Here is a 14,919-nt window from a genome sequence, read left to right as displayed (position 1 = left end):
GTTCTGTATTACGTCAATCTGTTTTATGTTTCATGTTTTATGTGGACCCCAGGAAGAGTAGCTGCTGTTTTTGCAACAGCTAATGGGGATCCTAATAAAATACCAAAAGACCTCTTTACACAGCCGCTGGAGGAGAAGCCCTGCAGCGCTCCCGTGTGGTGAAGAAGGTGGATGCGGATAGACAGTTCTACACAATACAGCGCTCACTGCCACTGCAGTACGCACCTGCCGGACCCAGTAAAGAGGGTAGACCAAGGTCAGTTAGCGATCCACTGAGATGCAGCAGAGGAGATCAGACCCAATGTAGAAACTATGGTACATCACCACAGACAGAGGGTGTCCCGTACGGGCCGACCCAGGGCTGGCCCCATCCACACCAGCACGGAGATAGTGTAGAGGAGGTCTGAGATTGACAGGTTGACCAGGTACACGGCCAAATTGTTGCCTTTCCTCATTAGCAGCCAGGCCACCTACAGAGACAGGCAGTTAGCCGGGGAAGCCTACGAGGAAGAAGAGGGAGTACGCCGCTGGGTATACAGTATGTGGCGGTCCACCCATTTTGTCTTTAATGCAGGGGTCAGGAAGGTTAGAATTGGTCTGATTGCGTGGTGCTACTGTTGGGTCCGTCTTTGCCTTCTCTGAGTTAGATGACTCTGCATGCTCTGTGCTGTAGTCAACTACTCTACTTGTATGGTTCAATGAGAAAAGGGATGTTGGGAGCCCCTCTATTCCATGTGAATTCTATGCATGCAAATTCGTTTTCTGGAACTTGTGAGAATGGCTCTACCAGTGTTCTTAGGGCATACACTACTTATTTTTTTAATCAATAACAAAAACAATCGTTCTACATTTAGAATATTGTTAGACCTTGTTGGACAAATTATATGTATTATATGAAGATGTGTAATGGAGTGGAGGCCTTTGTAATATTTTCTCTTTCTCAATGTAAATTACACTCTGAATTTGTGTTTTAGCCAACAATCACATTTTATTTAGATGACAATTTAGTGGTTAGTTGAGTAATGGGTATCCAAATATATATGAATAAATACTGTAAATGCTACGTATGCATTTGAAGCACATGCATATTTCCCTGTTCCTGTCCCCATGAAGACTTACCTGAAAAGGACAAATTGATAAGTAGGAATGTTATCTGGTTGATTTACCTCTGAAAAGACAGCGGCCCCACTAGCACACGTAATGTAACATAATGGTGTGCATGGATTGTTTAGGAGTGTATTTGTGGAAGGTGATGTGATGTTGTTTTCCTCTTTTGTTTCATTGAGGTAGAGCGGACAAACAGCCTTACTGCATCGACCCACTGTTCTGTCTCCTCTGTCAACATTTGATCACGCAAATTGTTACACTGCAACCATTTCCATGTACTCACAACAGGAGAGAAAAGTTTGGGAGAAGAAAACAGATGGGTCTTGTATTCTTACACAGATGCCTGTCCAACAGTAGACATATTTCTCAGATATGTTTTGTTAAAAGTACATTAGGATACAAACATGGTCAAACAAAAATATTTGAATGTAAATAATGATAATCTGGATTTTTTTGATGACATTTGCATCAAACATAATTTATCATTCCACATTTCTGTCTATTGGCATAGTTCAACCACAAAGCAGGACACTATAACCTAATTTCCTTCATGTTTATGATATTAATCTCCTCTATAGCGTTGGATGAAAATAGAAAAATGCTTTCATTATACATAATGGCAGATGTCACAAAGCGATGGTTTTGTAAACTGTAAACAAGGTGAAATTAGTGTGAACAGGGCTGTTTTAGCTCTGTTGTAGCTGTTGGAGCCCCAGATGGCTAATACCCCTGATGGTCCATATAGCAGATAATTGAATGTCACTCGCGTAGCAATTATGTCAACCCCTAACTAAATTTAAAATCCCCCCTAAATATCTTGTAAACTGAAAGGGAGGAGACTGCGTGAATTTTCTAGGATGTAATATTTGGCACTCTTATCTGCTGTATGAAAATAAAACATTGGTAACATATTGTTCTTCTAGGTGTTTTCTACTTTTGCTCTCACACAATATTTATTTCGGTGCCAAATTTCTGTCTCCATCAAGGAAAATATTTGCATAAGGGTTTTCCTTGGAAATGCACTCATTCAAATGGTGAAAGTTCAACGGAGGTACTCTTGTGAATAATGTTTTGATTAGTCCTTTACTCTATTTATGTATTTACATATTAATTACCATCATGCCTGTGCACAATGACAAATAGAACAACTGCTCCCCCAAAAACCCAAGAAAAAACCCATTTGCCTTAATGGTTTTAAAAGTCAAGATTTTATCAGGAATTTCAAGGCTTTTGCTCTAGAACCTGCATTCTCTCAAGCACCAGGGATGTGACTGTTTAACTTAGCATCCTAAAGTGAATGTCAAACATTATTAGTCTCTAGCATTTCTTTGTCTTAAATGTCACACGAAATTAGCACTGCACTGTGTGCTGAGAGAGTGAATGGTGAACTCAACAATTAAACATGGGTGGTTTGCAGTTCATACATCATATTTATGTGCATAAAGCACACAAAAAAGGAGAGTTGTTTTTCAAAGGTGACTTTGGGGACCTTATCAGTTGTTATGGTGCAGTCAGTGACAAGAGTAATGAGTACAACAGAATTTGTGCAAACAGTGGGCCACTCATGCAACAGGCTTTTAAGCTGTGCATGAAGCTGTGGGCCAATGTCTCCACGTCACGTTGTGAGAAATCTGAAGCCCTAATACAGCAGCTAGTTAGTGTGGTGGACACCAGCCCACAGATTTGTGCAGAGCTTGACTGCTTGTTGCAGGAGTGGCCCAATGTTTTCACAAATTCTGTTGTACTCACTACTCTTGTCTCTCACTGCATCATAAGAGCTGATGAGGTCCCCATAAAGAAGGCCTCCCTAGTGTCTTTGCAGAAGCAGGAGTTCATAGACAGACAGATCAAGGACATCACTTGTAGTGCTTGTGAAGAAAAAGGATGGAGGAACAAGGTTTTGTGTTGATTACAGAGGCATCAATGCAAAGAACCCTTTTGACGCCTACCCCATGCATCAAATTCAGGAAATACTGGAGTCCTTACATGGAGCAACAGTATTCAGCACTATCTACCTCAAGAGCGGATACTGGCAGTTGGCCATGGACTCTGACAGCATCCAGAAGATGGCATTTGTTACTCCGGGAGGCTTAATTGAGTTTCTCGCTCTTCCCTTTGGTTTGAAAAATGTTGGAGCATCGCTCCAAAGTCTCATGGAAACACACACACCTATGTAGCATTTCAAATCTATCACCCCCATGATCTTCCCTGCTATAATCTACAATCTCTCTTGCTTGTCTCAGAGAAAGGACTGGAAAAGTTATATTTAGCATTAAAATTGACATTGTGACATTGTGAGTACACAATATACGCTTCAGGAAACATCGCCACTATCTTACTTTTGAGACTATCATTTCCGTGCAATCTAAATCTGATAGGTCTACATAATGTGGTTCTAGATTGCACACATTTGATGTGGATATATTTGATAAATTGCGTTATTCATTAAAAATGCCATTTAGTTGATATCAAATCACAAATGTGGAGGAAAATGCAGGAAGACATGTCTGTATTACAACAGGTTTGATTTGATCAACCCTTTGGCAATAGGTTGATACACTGGCATTTCAGCTTTCAGTTGTAGTAGAGCTCCTGCGATTCTTAGTTTTCCTGTAGATGGCGCTAACTTTCCTCCTAAAATACTGTCCGGAAAATACTTACAGCACAGGGTTTAGGCTACTGTTCAGAAATGCTAGGTACGTTGAAATTTGGGTTCCAATATCCAAGGTATGATCCCACTTCTTGTCCAAGACCTCTAATTCACACAGTATATCGAGTAGGGTGAAGAGTTGAATGTGACTCCAACACACAAGGAACAGCAGCGTCACGGCGCAAACGAGGACTGTGGCCTTCCTGTAGTTTCTATCCTCTATGTAAACACTCTCCCTCCTCTTCCACAGGGCTCTAATGATGTTACAACTGCAGGAAACAATCACCACAACAGGTTGAATAAAGTCCACAATGTTCATCAGGAGGTTGTGGGTTAGCTTCCAAGATTCCCCAGAGTTGTCAGGATACTCCAGAATACACACCATTGTCTGAAGTTCATCAACAAACATCTCCTTTCTGTGAATCGTCGCCAGCACCCCCATCAGCAGACCAAACAGCCACAGGATGAGGCAGACCACCAATGCGTAGCACTTCCTCCTCAGCCAACTGGCCCTTATGGTCCTCACCAGCGCTAAGTAACGGTCCACACTAACCATTGCCAACAGGTAGATGTTGGTATAGAAGTTGACTAGGATAGACTGATTGACTATGTGTCACAGGAAGTCTCCATACGGCCAGTTGTGGTTGTTGAGGATGTTCATGGCCTAGAAGGGCAGGCGGGCCAGGAGGAGCAGGTCAGTCAGCACCAGGTTTCCCAGGTATATCTCTGATACCTCTGGAGATGGAAAACCAGAAGGATGAAGCCATTACCCAGCAGCTTCACAACACACAGGGTTAAGATGTAGGGAGGGACGATGCTGTAGACCAGGATCCATTCTGTTGTGGAGAGGAGTCTAGATGGTGGGAAGTACTGTGCTAATGTTTTCTGACAGTAGCATTGCCATGGAGACCACCAGCTCTGTGGTCATAGGAAAATATCTTATCTGTGCTTATTATTCACTAAGAAACAACAATATTAATGTAAATATTGTGACTCTGAAGTTGGATACTGTATTTGGCATGGAAATAGAAGCCAAGGGGGAAAACACTGTAATTAATCTCCCGAACATTGTAGCCAGATATCTTTCAAAAATGTATGCTGAAGTCCAAACTCTTCAAAACTCCCTTGTAGGGTTACCGTATTCCAGTTAAGCTGTGGTTGCTTAAGTATGCAGAATCCACATACATGTTTAGTATTTCTGGTGTTGTTTGACAAAAGAGGGATTTAAGCATGATGTTTTAAGAAAGACATGACAGGAGTCCTTGGAGTAATTGATCACACATTGTTTTATTACTATTTCTTCTAAAATGTGATTTAGTAACTCATGAAAGATTTATCATGTGCGACTCTGAGTAGAACATTCTTAAAAATACAGATGGCTGATCAAACAACTATGCTTTCTTCTTGTCAAGTTGAATAACCTCTAAAAAGTGGCAGTCAGTGTGTTGGTCTATCAGTATTAATTTGTACTAAATTACTTTAGTCTCTATATAATTACTTTATTCAGATGCCTGGCTCTCAGAGCCATCTTTTTGAATGTCATGTAATAAATTGCTTACGTAGTGTTAATTTAGTTTTGAAAGGAGTTTTGTAGTGTTGTTCATCTTTAAGCTACTCACTGAGTTAGGGAGAGATCTGCTGGAAAGTTTGGTTCTGTATACAACATTTTTTGACAACCTTGTCCCATCGTGTATGTCAACTTGTTTATAAGCCACTTTCAGTTTGCCTCCTGAAGCGCCAAAGGTTAGATCAGAATGTACGAATACTCAAGAGAGAACATGTATTTTGTCAAGCGAACAGCTTGTTTGCCAAGTGTATAAACCCATTTAAGTGTACAAACCCATTTAAGTGTACAAACCCACTTTCCTTTTAGAATTATTTTAGAACATTATTATAACCTCTATGAAGTGGTCCGGAGCTTTTTGGCAGAGGTGTAAGAACACACATACATAACTGTAGGCCGAGGGCCAAGTAGCTGGCTTGATCTATGATTTCCTTTCTGTCCCCCCTTTCTTTCCAGTAGATTTAAACTTAATCATTGAACAGCCTCTGTTTATATTTCATCATGAGTCATTTCAAAGTGAATAACATTTTATTTGTCCCGTGCGCCGAATACAACAAGTGTAGACTTTACCGTGAAATGCTTACTTATGAGCCCTTTCCCAACAATGCAGTTAAAAAGTAAGAAAGTTAACAAATAGATAAAAATAAAATAGCATCACAATAAAATAATGTTTCTGGATTATAGAGTGTAATGGTAATGCATATTTTTACAGAAACATTCTATAGGTACTATACACTGAGTGTATAAAACATTAGCAACACCTGCTCATTCCCTGACAGACTGACCAGTTGAAACCAGGTGACAGCTATGATGCCTTATTGAGCTCACTTGTTTAATCCACTTCAACCAGTGTAGATGAAGGGGAGGAGACAGTTTAAAAAAGTATTTTTAAGCCTTGAGAAAATTGAGACATGGATTGTGTATGTGTCATTCAGAGAGGGAATTGGCAAGGCAACATAATGAAGTGCCTTTGAACATGGTAAATGCCAGGCGCACCGGTTTGAGTGTGTCAAGAACTGCAACATTGTTGGGTTTTTCACACTCAACAGTTTCCCGTGTGTATCAAGAATGGTCCACCACCCAAAGGACATCCAGCCAACTTGACACAACTGTGGAAAGGATTGGAGTCAATATGGGCCAGCATCTCTGTGGAATGCTTTCACCTTGTAGAGTCCATGCCCCCACACATTGAGGCTGTTCTGAGGGCAAAAGGGGTGCAACTAGGAAGGTGTTGCTAATTTTCTGTACACTCAGTGTCGGCCCATGCTTTAGGTCCACTTAATATGTGTCCGTCTTATTTCACTCTGGTTCATTTCTACATAGACCAAAACATCCACTTTAGTGTACAGAACAGATATATACAGTACAGACTACACCCCTCTGATCTTTCCCTTCTTTGGCACTCCAAAAACCATCAGTCATAGTCTCTGTAAACATACTTAGCTTCTCAACTTAAAGGCTGGTCTGTTATACTGTATGGCCGATATTCATCACAACAACCAATGTCTGTTTGCTGGCTAGACATCATCTTAGAGTTGAATAAGAATGTACTCTATATCCCCTTCTCACACATTATGACAATGTGAGGGTATATTTGGATTGTTACTCTGACCTGTCAATAACTACATTCAATCATTTCACATGGAATTGTGCATGGTAAGTACCAAACAAGTCATTGCAATCTTTATTGTGCAGTTTAGCTATTCAATAACTATTCCACAGTATTGGTCAGAAAAACATTCACTTATCATATAAAATAGATTATTATCAAGGACTTTACAGATGTTTTATTTGTATGAATGAATAAAAATGTCTAAACCATATAAAATATAAAATCACTGAGAAACCTTTTTGAGATACAGGTATACCAGTGACTCGCTCAATAAGGAAGTGGTCAGATGACGCGGATGCTACGCTACAGGACTGTTTTGCTAGCACAGACTGGAATATGTTCCAGGATTCATCCAATGGCAGTGAGGAGTATACCACCTCAGTCATTGGCTTCATCAATAAGTGCATTGACGACATCGTCGCCACAGTGACCGTACGTACATATCCAAACCAGAAGCCATGGATTACAGGCAACATCTGCATCGAGCTAAAGGCTAGAGCTGCCGCTTTCAAGGAACGGGACACTAATCCGGACGTTTATAAGAAATCCCGTTATGCCCTAAGACGAACCATCAAACATGCAAAGCATCAATACAGGATTAAGATTGAATCCTACTACACCGGCTCTGACGCTCGTTGGATGTGGTCAGGCTTGAAAACAAGACAAGAGCATCAGCTGTTCTGGATGACTGTGTGATAACGCTCTTGGTAGCCGATGTAAGCAAGACCTTTAAACAGGTCAACATTAACAAAGCTGCAGGGGCAGACGGATTACCAGGACTTGTACTCAAAGCATGCGCAGACCAACTGTCAAGTGTCTTCTCTGTAATACCTACATGTTTCAAGCAGACCACCATAGTCCCTGTGCCCAAGGAAGCGAAGGTAACCTGCCTAAATGATTACCGCCCCGTAGCACTCACGTCGGTAGTCATGAAGTGCTTTGAAAGGCTGGTCATGGCTCACATCAACAGCATCCTCCCGGATACCCTAGACCCACTCCAATTTGCATACTGCCACAACATATCCACAGATGACGCAATCTCAATCGCACTCCACACTGCCCTTTTCCACCTGGACAAAAGGAACACCTATGTGAGAATTCTGTTCATTGACTACAGCTCAGCGTTCAACACCATAGTGCCCATGAAGCTCATCACTAAGCTAAGTACCCTGGGACTAAACACCTCCCTCTGCAACTGGATCCTGGACTTCCTGACGGGTAGGGGGTAGGCAACAACATGTCTTCTACGCTGATCCTCAACACTGGGGCCTCTCAGGGGTGTGTACTTAGTCCCCTCCTATACTCCCTGTTCATCCACGACTGTGTGGCCAAACACGACTCCAACACCATCATTAAGTTTGCTTACGACACAACAAGGGTAGGCCTGATCACCAACAACGATGAGACGGCCTCTACGGAGGAGGTCAGAGAACTGGCAGTGTGATGCCAGGACAACAACCTCTCCCTCAATGTGAGCAAGACAAAGGAGCTGATTGTGGACTACAGGAAAAGGAGGGCTGAACAGGCTCCCATTAACATCGACGGGGCTGTAGTGGAGCGGGTCGAGAGTTTCAAGTTCCTTGGTGTCCACATCACCAACAAACTATCATGGTTCAAACACACCAAGACAGTCGTGAAGAGGGCACGACAATGCCTATTCCCCCTCAGGAGACTGAAAAGATTAGGAATGGGTCCCCAGATCCTCAAAAGATTCTACAGCTGCACCATCGAGAGCATCCTGACCGGTTGCATCACCGCCTGGTATGGCAACTGCTCGGCATCTGACCGTAAGTCGCTACAGAGGGTAGTGTGTATGGCCCAGTACATCACTGGGGCCAAACTTCCTGCCATCCAGGAGATATATGATAGGCGGTGTCAGAGGAAAGCCCATCAAATTGTCAGAGACTCCAGTCACCCAAGTCATAGACTGTTTTCTCTGCTATCACATGGTAAGTGGTACCGGAGCGCCAAGTCTAGGACCAAAAGGCTCCTTAACAGCTTCTACCCCCAAGCCATAAGACTGCTGAACAATTAATCAAATGGCCACCGGACTATTTACATTGCCCCCCCCCCCCCCCCCCCATTTGTTTTGTACACATCTGCTACTCACTGTTTATTATCTATGCATAGTCACTTCACCCCTACCTACATTACCTCAACTAACCTGTCCCCCGCACACTGACTCGGTACCGGTACCCCCTGTATATAGCCTCGTTATTGTTATGTTATTGTGGTACTTTGTATTATTTTTTACATTCGTTTATTTGGTAAATATTTTCTTAACCTCTTCTTTAACTGAACTGTTGGTTAAGGGCTTGTAAGTAAGCATGTCATGGTAAGGTCTACACTTGTATTTGGCGCATGTGACAAATAAAGTTTGATTTGATTTAAAGAAAACACACAGTAGCAAAGCTAAATACAATGTAAACACAAAACACATTCACAAGTTGCTGTTACACAAAACAGTGATGCTAGTGCAGAAATATGTGCTTTAAAATGACATGGTTATTTGGGGTTTATAAATCATACCTTAGTGGAGTCTGTGTACTTAATGGTGGAGTTGAGATTGACAGTATGATAGGACTTCCTTCCCTTTCCACAGCACATCATCTGTCTACATACCCCTCTTGCCCTCTGCTTAAAGTGCTTCCCCACAATCACATACAGAAAAGGGTTCAGTGAGCTGTTGCTGTAGCCCAGGTAGGTAGCCAGTTGAGTGCTGATTTCTAATACATCCACCCAGCCGCAGCCAGAGATGACCTCATAGTGATACAGGGTATCCAGGAAGATGACGACCTGGTAGGGCAGCCAGCAGAGGATGAAGATGGCCAGGACGATAAGCACCAGCTGGGCAGCCTTCCTCTCCGTGCCTGCCGCCGTCGTGCTCCTCCCCCTGCTCGCCTGGTTGTCCCGTAGGACACTGATGATGTGGTAGCTGCAGAAGGACACAATGGGTATAGGAACCAGAAAGCCCACTATGTTGACGGTCAGGTTGTAGCGCAGCCTCCAGCCGTCGTGGGGGTATGCCATGTAGCACGCCTCCACCCCCAGGTGGGGGAAGAACTGGACGGATCGGAAGAGTAGGGCTGGGAGGCTGAGAAGAGCGCCCACCACCCAGACAACCAGGCAGATCCCGCTGGCCCAGGCTGGTTTTCTTCCCCTGCCCTGGGACGACAGGGGACGGGCCAGCACCAGGTACCTGTCCACACTCACCAGCGTAAGGAACAGGACGCTGCAGTAGTAGTTCATCCCAATGACAATGTTCACCAGCTGACACATAAGCTCACCAAATGGCCAGTGGAACTCCTGTATGACCGCCACCACCCAGAAGGGCAGGCAGGACACCATGAGGAGGTCTGCAGCAGCCAGGTTCCCCAGGTAGATGTCTGCCACTGTGCTGTGTCTCTTCTGGAAGCAGAACACACACAGCACGAAGGTGTTGCCCACCATTCCCAGCAGGCAGATGATGGACATGTAAACTGGCTGGATGGAGTACACCCAATCCCAGGCTGCTGTGTGGTTACACTCCATTAAAGGGTCCACCGACCAGTTTGAGACCATTTCGAGAGCTGTCTGAAGAGAGATTGTGTGTGTCAATGTTGGAGCACAATTTTATATTATAAAACATCAAAAAAGCTTTTAATTATGTCAATGCTACTGAACATGTGTACCACGACTAAACTCATTTCAAAGTAAAGTAAACTGCTACCCTCTGGTTCAAAATAAAATGAATAATGTGCTAATGGACTGGGGAGGAAGAGAATGGAAGGGCTAATATTGATATTAGTAAGAGTACACAGGCTCTGCGTGCTGTTGCCTTGTGAAGCACACCTCAGCTCTTTACATAAACCACCGTGATGTACAGTCATCTAAATGGCTCTGCAGGCAACAGATGGTCCTTCTCTCTTATCTGGATGACATGTAGCACACTCTCTGTCGACTGACTCTGTCTACACCTCCCTCTGTACTGTAAGTCGGTACAGCTTCACTCAGTGGAATCCAGAGAGTATGTTTTCAGTCTCCCAAGAGAAAAGTAAAAGTGCATGGGGTACTCGCTCTGTGAGCTCTGTCTACACCTCCCTCACTGTACTGTAAGTCAGCACAGCCTCAGTGGAATTCAAAAAAGTGTGTTTTCATTCTATCAAGACACAAGTAAAAGAATGGGGTACCTTACAGTGAATGGGGGAGAATATTATTGTAGGTTACTCAGTATCACTCTTTTTGACTGAAGTACCTAGGAATACCACAATTTTTGGGGGGACCCAGCAGCAAAATTATTTCCTCTCTGCTCCTCATCAATTACTTCACCCACACAATGGTTTCAATTTCAGTTTCAAATTGTATTAGTTGTATGTACAAGATAGACGTGGTATACACTGTACAATGAAATGCTTACTTGCAGGTTCCTTTTCGACAATGCAACAACAACAAGAAATAATAAACGAGAAGAATATGAACATAAAGTAAATGGCTCAGTAGAATAGAATAAACATTTTACCATAAAATACAGGAAGGCACACTTTAAAGTACAATATCAACACATGTATAAGGGAAGGGGGGATTGGGGGGCAAGTGTTTAAGTACATGTAAAAAAAAATCATAATATTTCTTGTCTCTCAGATATAGGACAGACACTTCAGAACAAACTGATTTTATATCTGTTGTTCCATGTATTGAATCTGTTATTCTATGTGTTTGTATGGGCAGTAAGGACAAAACATTTTTTTCATCAAATTATATATTTAAAAAAATGTGATACTTCAAAGGGGTCTTAAACATTTTTAAACTTCTGACTTTCTTCACTGCAGCATACCCTCCGATGCTTCCTGAAGTGAACAATCAACTCCTTTGTTTTGCTGACGTTGAGGTAGAGGTTGTTGTCCTGGCACCACGAATGCCAGTTCACTTACCTCCTCCCTATAGGCTGACTCGTCGTTGCTGTCACACCTGCTCCTGCTCTTCCTCCCCCTGGCGCTCCAGGATCCCCAGCATTACGCACTCAAGATACCGTCAGTACGCACACCTGCCTTCCCCCCGTCACGCACATCAGCAATCATTGGACTCACGTGGACTCAATTACTTGTGTCATTACATTCCCTATATCTGTCTGTTCCCAAACTCTGTTCCCTGCTTCGGGATTAATTGTTTCATGTTCGTGTTACCCGTGTTCTGACGCTGTTCCTGTCTTGTTTCCTTGTCTGTTCCCGAATAAATGTCTGACTCCCCGTAACTGCTTCTCCTGTCCGGCGTCGTTTTTTACAGAATCCTGAAGCCATCATACGAAGCTTCGGGGAGTACTGGCTTTACGGTTGGTGGTGACGTCGGTCCTGGGTCGCTGCGGATGGAACCGGGGGTGCCTAGCCAGCTCGTCGGGGTTCCACGCCCTAGCTGGCTCGAGAGGTTTTGATTTCGAATTTTAAGACCCCTTGAAGTATCAAATATAAAAAAATATGTCCTTGTTTTTGAAAGAAAAGCTCATTTTTGTCCATTAAAATAACATCAAATTGATCAGAAATACAGTGTAGACATTGTTAATGTTGTAAATTACTATTGTAGCTGGAAATGGCAGATTTTTTTATGGAGTATCTACATCGGCTTACATATGCCCATTATCAGCAACCATTGTTAGGATTTATGTTTATGCACTATAGCCTGTTTGAAGATGAATATTGTTTTGTTACACACACACACAAACAATACAAACAATGTAGGTGTAAGGACTGACCAACACAGGCCATAAAAGCTGTGGACAGTCTGGAGAGGGGAGGGGTGCATCTCTCTAGGCCAACCAGGAAGTTAGAATACTGGACAATACCATATTAGGAACTGTTTCAGTGTAGAATCGACAGACACAAGACGGATCTAATCTACCCAGCAACCAGATGTGGACAAAAGGAACGCGCCAAGGGGCTTGGACAAATCCGAGGGCCAGCAAAGGCGGGGCAAAGTCTAAACCGCGCCCAGGCTCTACTGTGATAGGCCAACAGACGCGTTGGAACTACGTCATCACGGTATAAGAACAGCTGTTTACGTACTTCCTGCCAGTTCCCTGTTAACCCTGCGTGGTGATACAGCGAACCCGTATATACGAAAATTGCATTTGCCATTCATTGTTTGCGGTAATTAAACATAATTAAAGAAAGTTAGCAGACCTTGCTTTTTATTTATCCTGACACCGGATGTGTTACACGCAGCGTTCACACCATCGCTCCTGTGTTCCAATGGCACGTTGTGTTAGCTAATCCAAGTTTATCATTTTAAAAGGCTAATTGATCATTAGAAAATTATTTTGCAATTATGTTAGCACAGCTGAAAACTGTTGTTCTGATTAAAGAGGCAATAAAACTGGCCTTCTTTAGACTATTTCTGGTTTCAATTACAGGCTCAAAATGGCCAGAAACAAAGACCTTTGTTCTGAAACTCTTCAGTCTATTCTTGTTCTGAGAAATGAAGGCTATTCCATTCGAGAAATTGCCAAGAACTGAAGATCTCGTACAACGCTGTGTACTACTCCCTTCACAGAACAGCGCAAACTGGCTCTAACCAGAATAGAAAGAGGAGTGGGAGGCCCCGGTGCACAACTGAGCAAGAGGACAAGTACATTAGAGTGTCTAGTTTGAGAAACAGATGCCTCACAAGTCTTCAACTGGCAGCTTCACTAAATAGTACACGCAAAACATCAATCTCAAAGTCATCGGTGAAGAGGCGACTCCGGGATGCTGGCCTTCTAGGCAGAGTTGCAAAGAAAAAGCCATATCCTACAACAGGACAATTACTCAAAGCACAGCTCCAACCTATGCAAGAACTATTTAGGGGAGAAGCAGTCAGCTGGTATTCGGTCTATAATGGAGTGGCCAGCACAGTCACCGGATCTCAACCCTATTGAGCTTTTGTGGGAGCAGCTTGACCTTATGGTACGTAAGAACTGCCAATCCAACTTGTGGGAGGTGCTTCAGGAAGCATGGGGTGAAATCTCTTCAGATTACTTCAAAAAATTGACAACTAGAATGCCAAAGGTCTGCAAGGCTGTAATTGCTGAAAATTGAGGATTCTTTGACGAAAGCAAAGTTTGAAGGACACAATTATTATTTCAATTAAAAATCATTGTTTATAACCTTGTCAACGTCTTGAATATATTTACTATTCATTTTGAAACTCATTTCATGTATATTCTCATGGAAAACAAGGACATTTCTAAGTGACCCCAAACTTTGTAACGGTATATTTGATCAAATAATTTTGGGCCTGAGACCATACAAACGCATTGAATAACAGATTCACTACATGGAACAACAGTCCCAAAAACATATATAAAGGAAGTTTGTTCTGAAGTGTCTCTCCTACACCTGAGAGATATACAGTTGAAGTTGTAAATTTACATACACCTTGGCCAAATACATTTAAACTCAGATTTTCACAATTCCTGACATTTAATCCCAGTAAAACATCCCTGTTTTTGGTCAATTAGGATCACCACCTTATTTTAAGAATGTGAAATGTCAGAATAATGGTAGAGAATGATTTATTTCAGCTTTGATTTCTTTCATCACATTCCTAGTGGGTCAGAAGTTTACATACACACAATTAGTATTTGGTAGCATTGCCTTTAAATTGTTTAACTTGGGTCAAACGTTTCGGGTAACCTTCCACAAGCTTCCCACAATAAATTGGGTGAATTTTGGCCCATTCCTCCTGGCAGAGCTGGTGTAACTGAGTCAGGTTTGCAGGCCTCCATGCTTGCACATGCATTTTTAGTTCTGCCCACAAATCTTCTACAGGATTGAGGTCAGGGCTTTGTGATGGCCACTCTAATACCTTGACTTTGTTGTCCTTAAGCCATTTTGCCACAACTTTGGAAGAATGCTTGGGGTCATTGTACATTTTGGAAGACCCATTTGCGACCAAGCTTTACTTCCTGACTGATGTCTTGAGATGTTGCTTCAAAATATCCACATAATTTTCCTTTCTCGTGATGCCATCTATTTT

At 42.6% G+C, this 14,919-nt stretch overlaps 1 protein-coding gene and 1 pseudogene across 1 annotated transcript; both read right to left on the bottom strand.

Moving 5' to 3' along the window:
* Nucleotides 1–320: 320 nt before the first annotated feature.
* Nucleotides 321–4,944, bottom strand: LOC139553040 (B2 bradykinin receptor-like; annotated as a pseudogene).
* Nucleotides 4,945–9,456: 4,512 nt separating this feature from the next.
* Nucleotides 9,457–10,494, bottom strand: LOC139553038 (B2 bradykinin receptor-like). The gene has a single exon (XM_071365028.1). The coding sequence runs from the start codon at nt 10,492–10,494 to the stop codon at nt 9,457–9,459; it is 1,038 nt and encodes a 345-aa protein (XP_071221129.1).
* Nucleotides 10,495–14,919: the final 4,425 nt, after the last annotated feature.

This window comes from Salvelinus alpinus, chromosome 25, assembly GCF_045679555.1.
Source record: "Salvelinus alpinus chromosome 25, SLU_Salpinus.1, whole genome shotgun sequence".
NCBI classification, from domain to species: domain Eukaryota; kingdom Metazoa; phylum Chordata; class Actinopteri; order Salmoniformes; family Salmonidae; genus Salvelinus; species Salvelinus alpinus.
The sequence above is the reverse complement of the archived record's forward strand: the minus strand, read 5'-3'. Positions and strand labels throughout refer to the sequence as shown.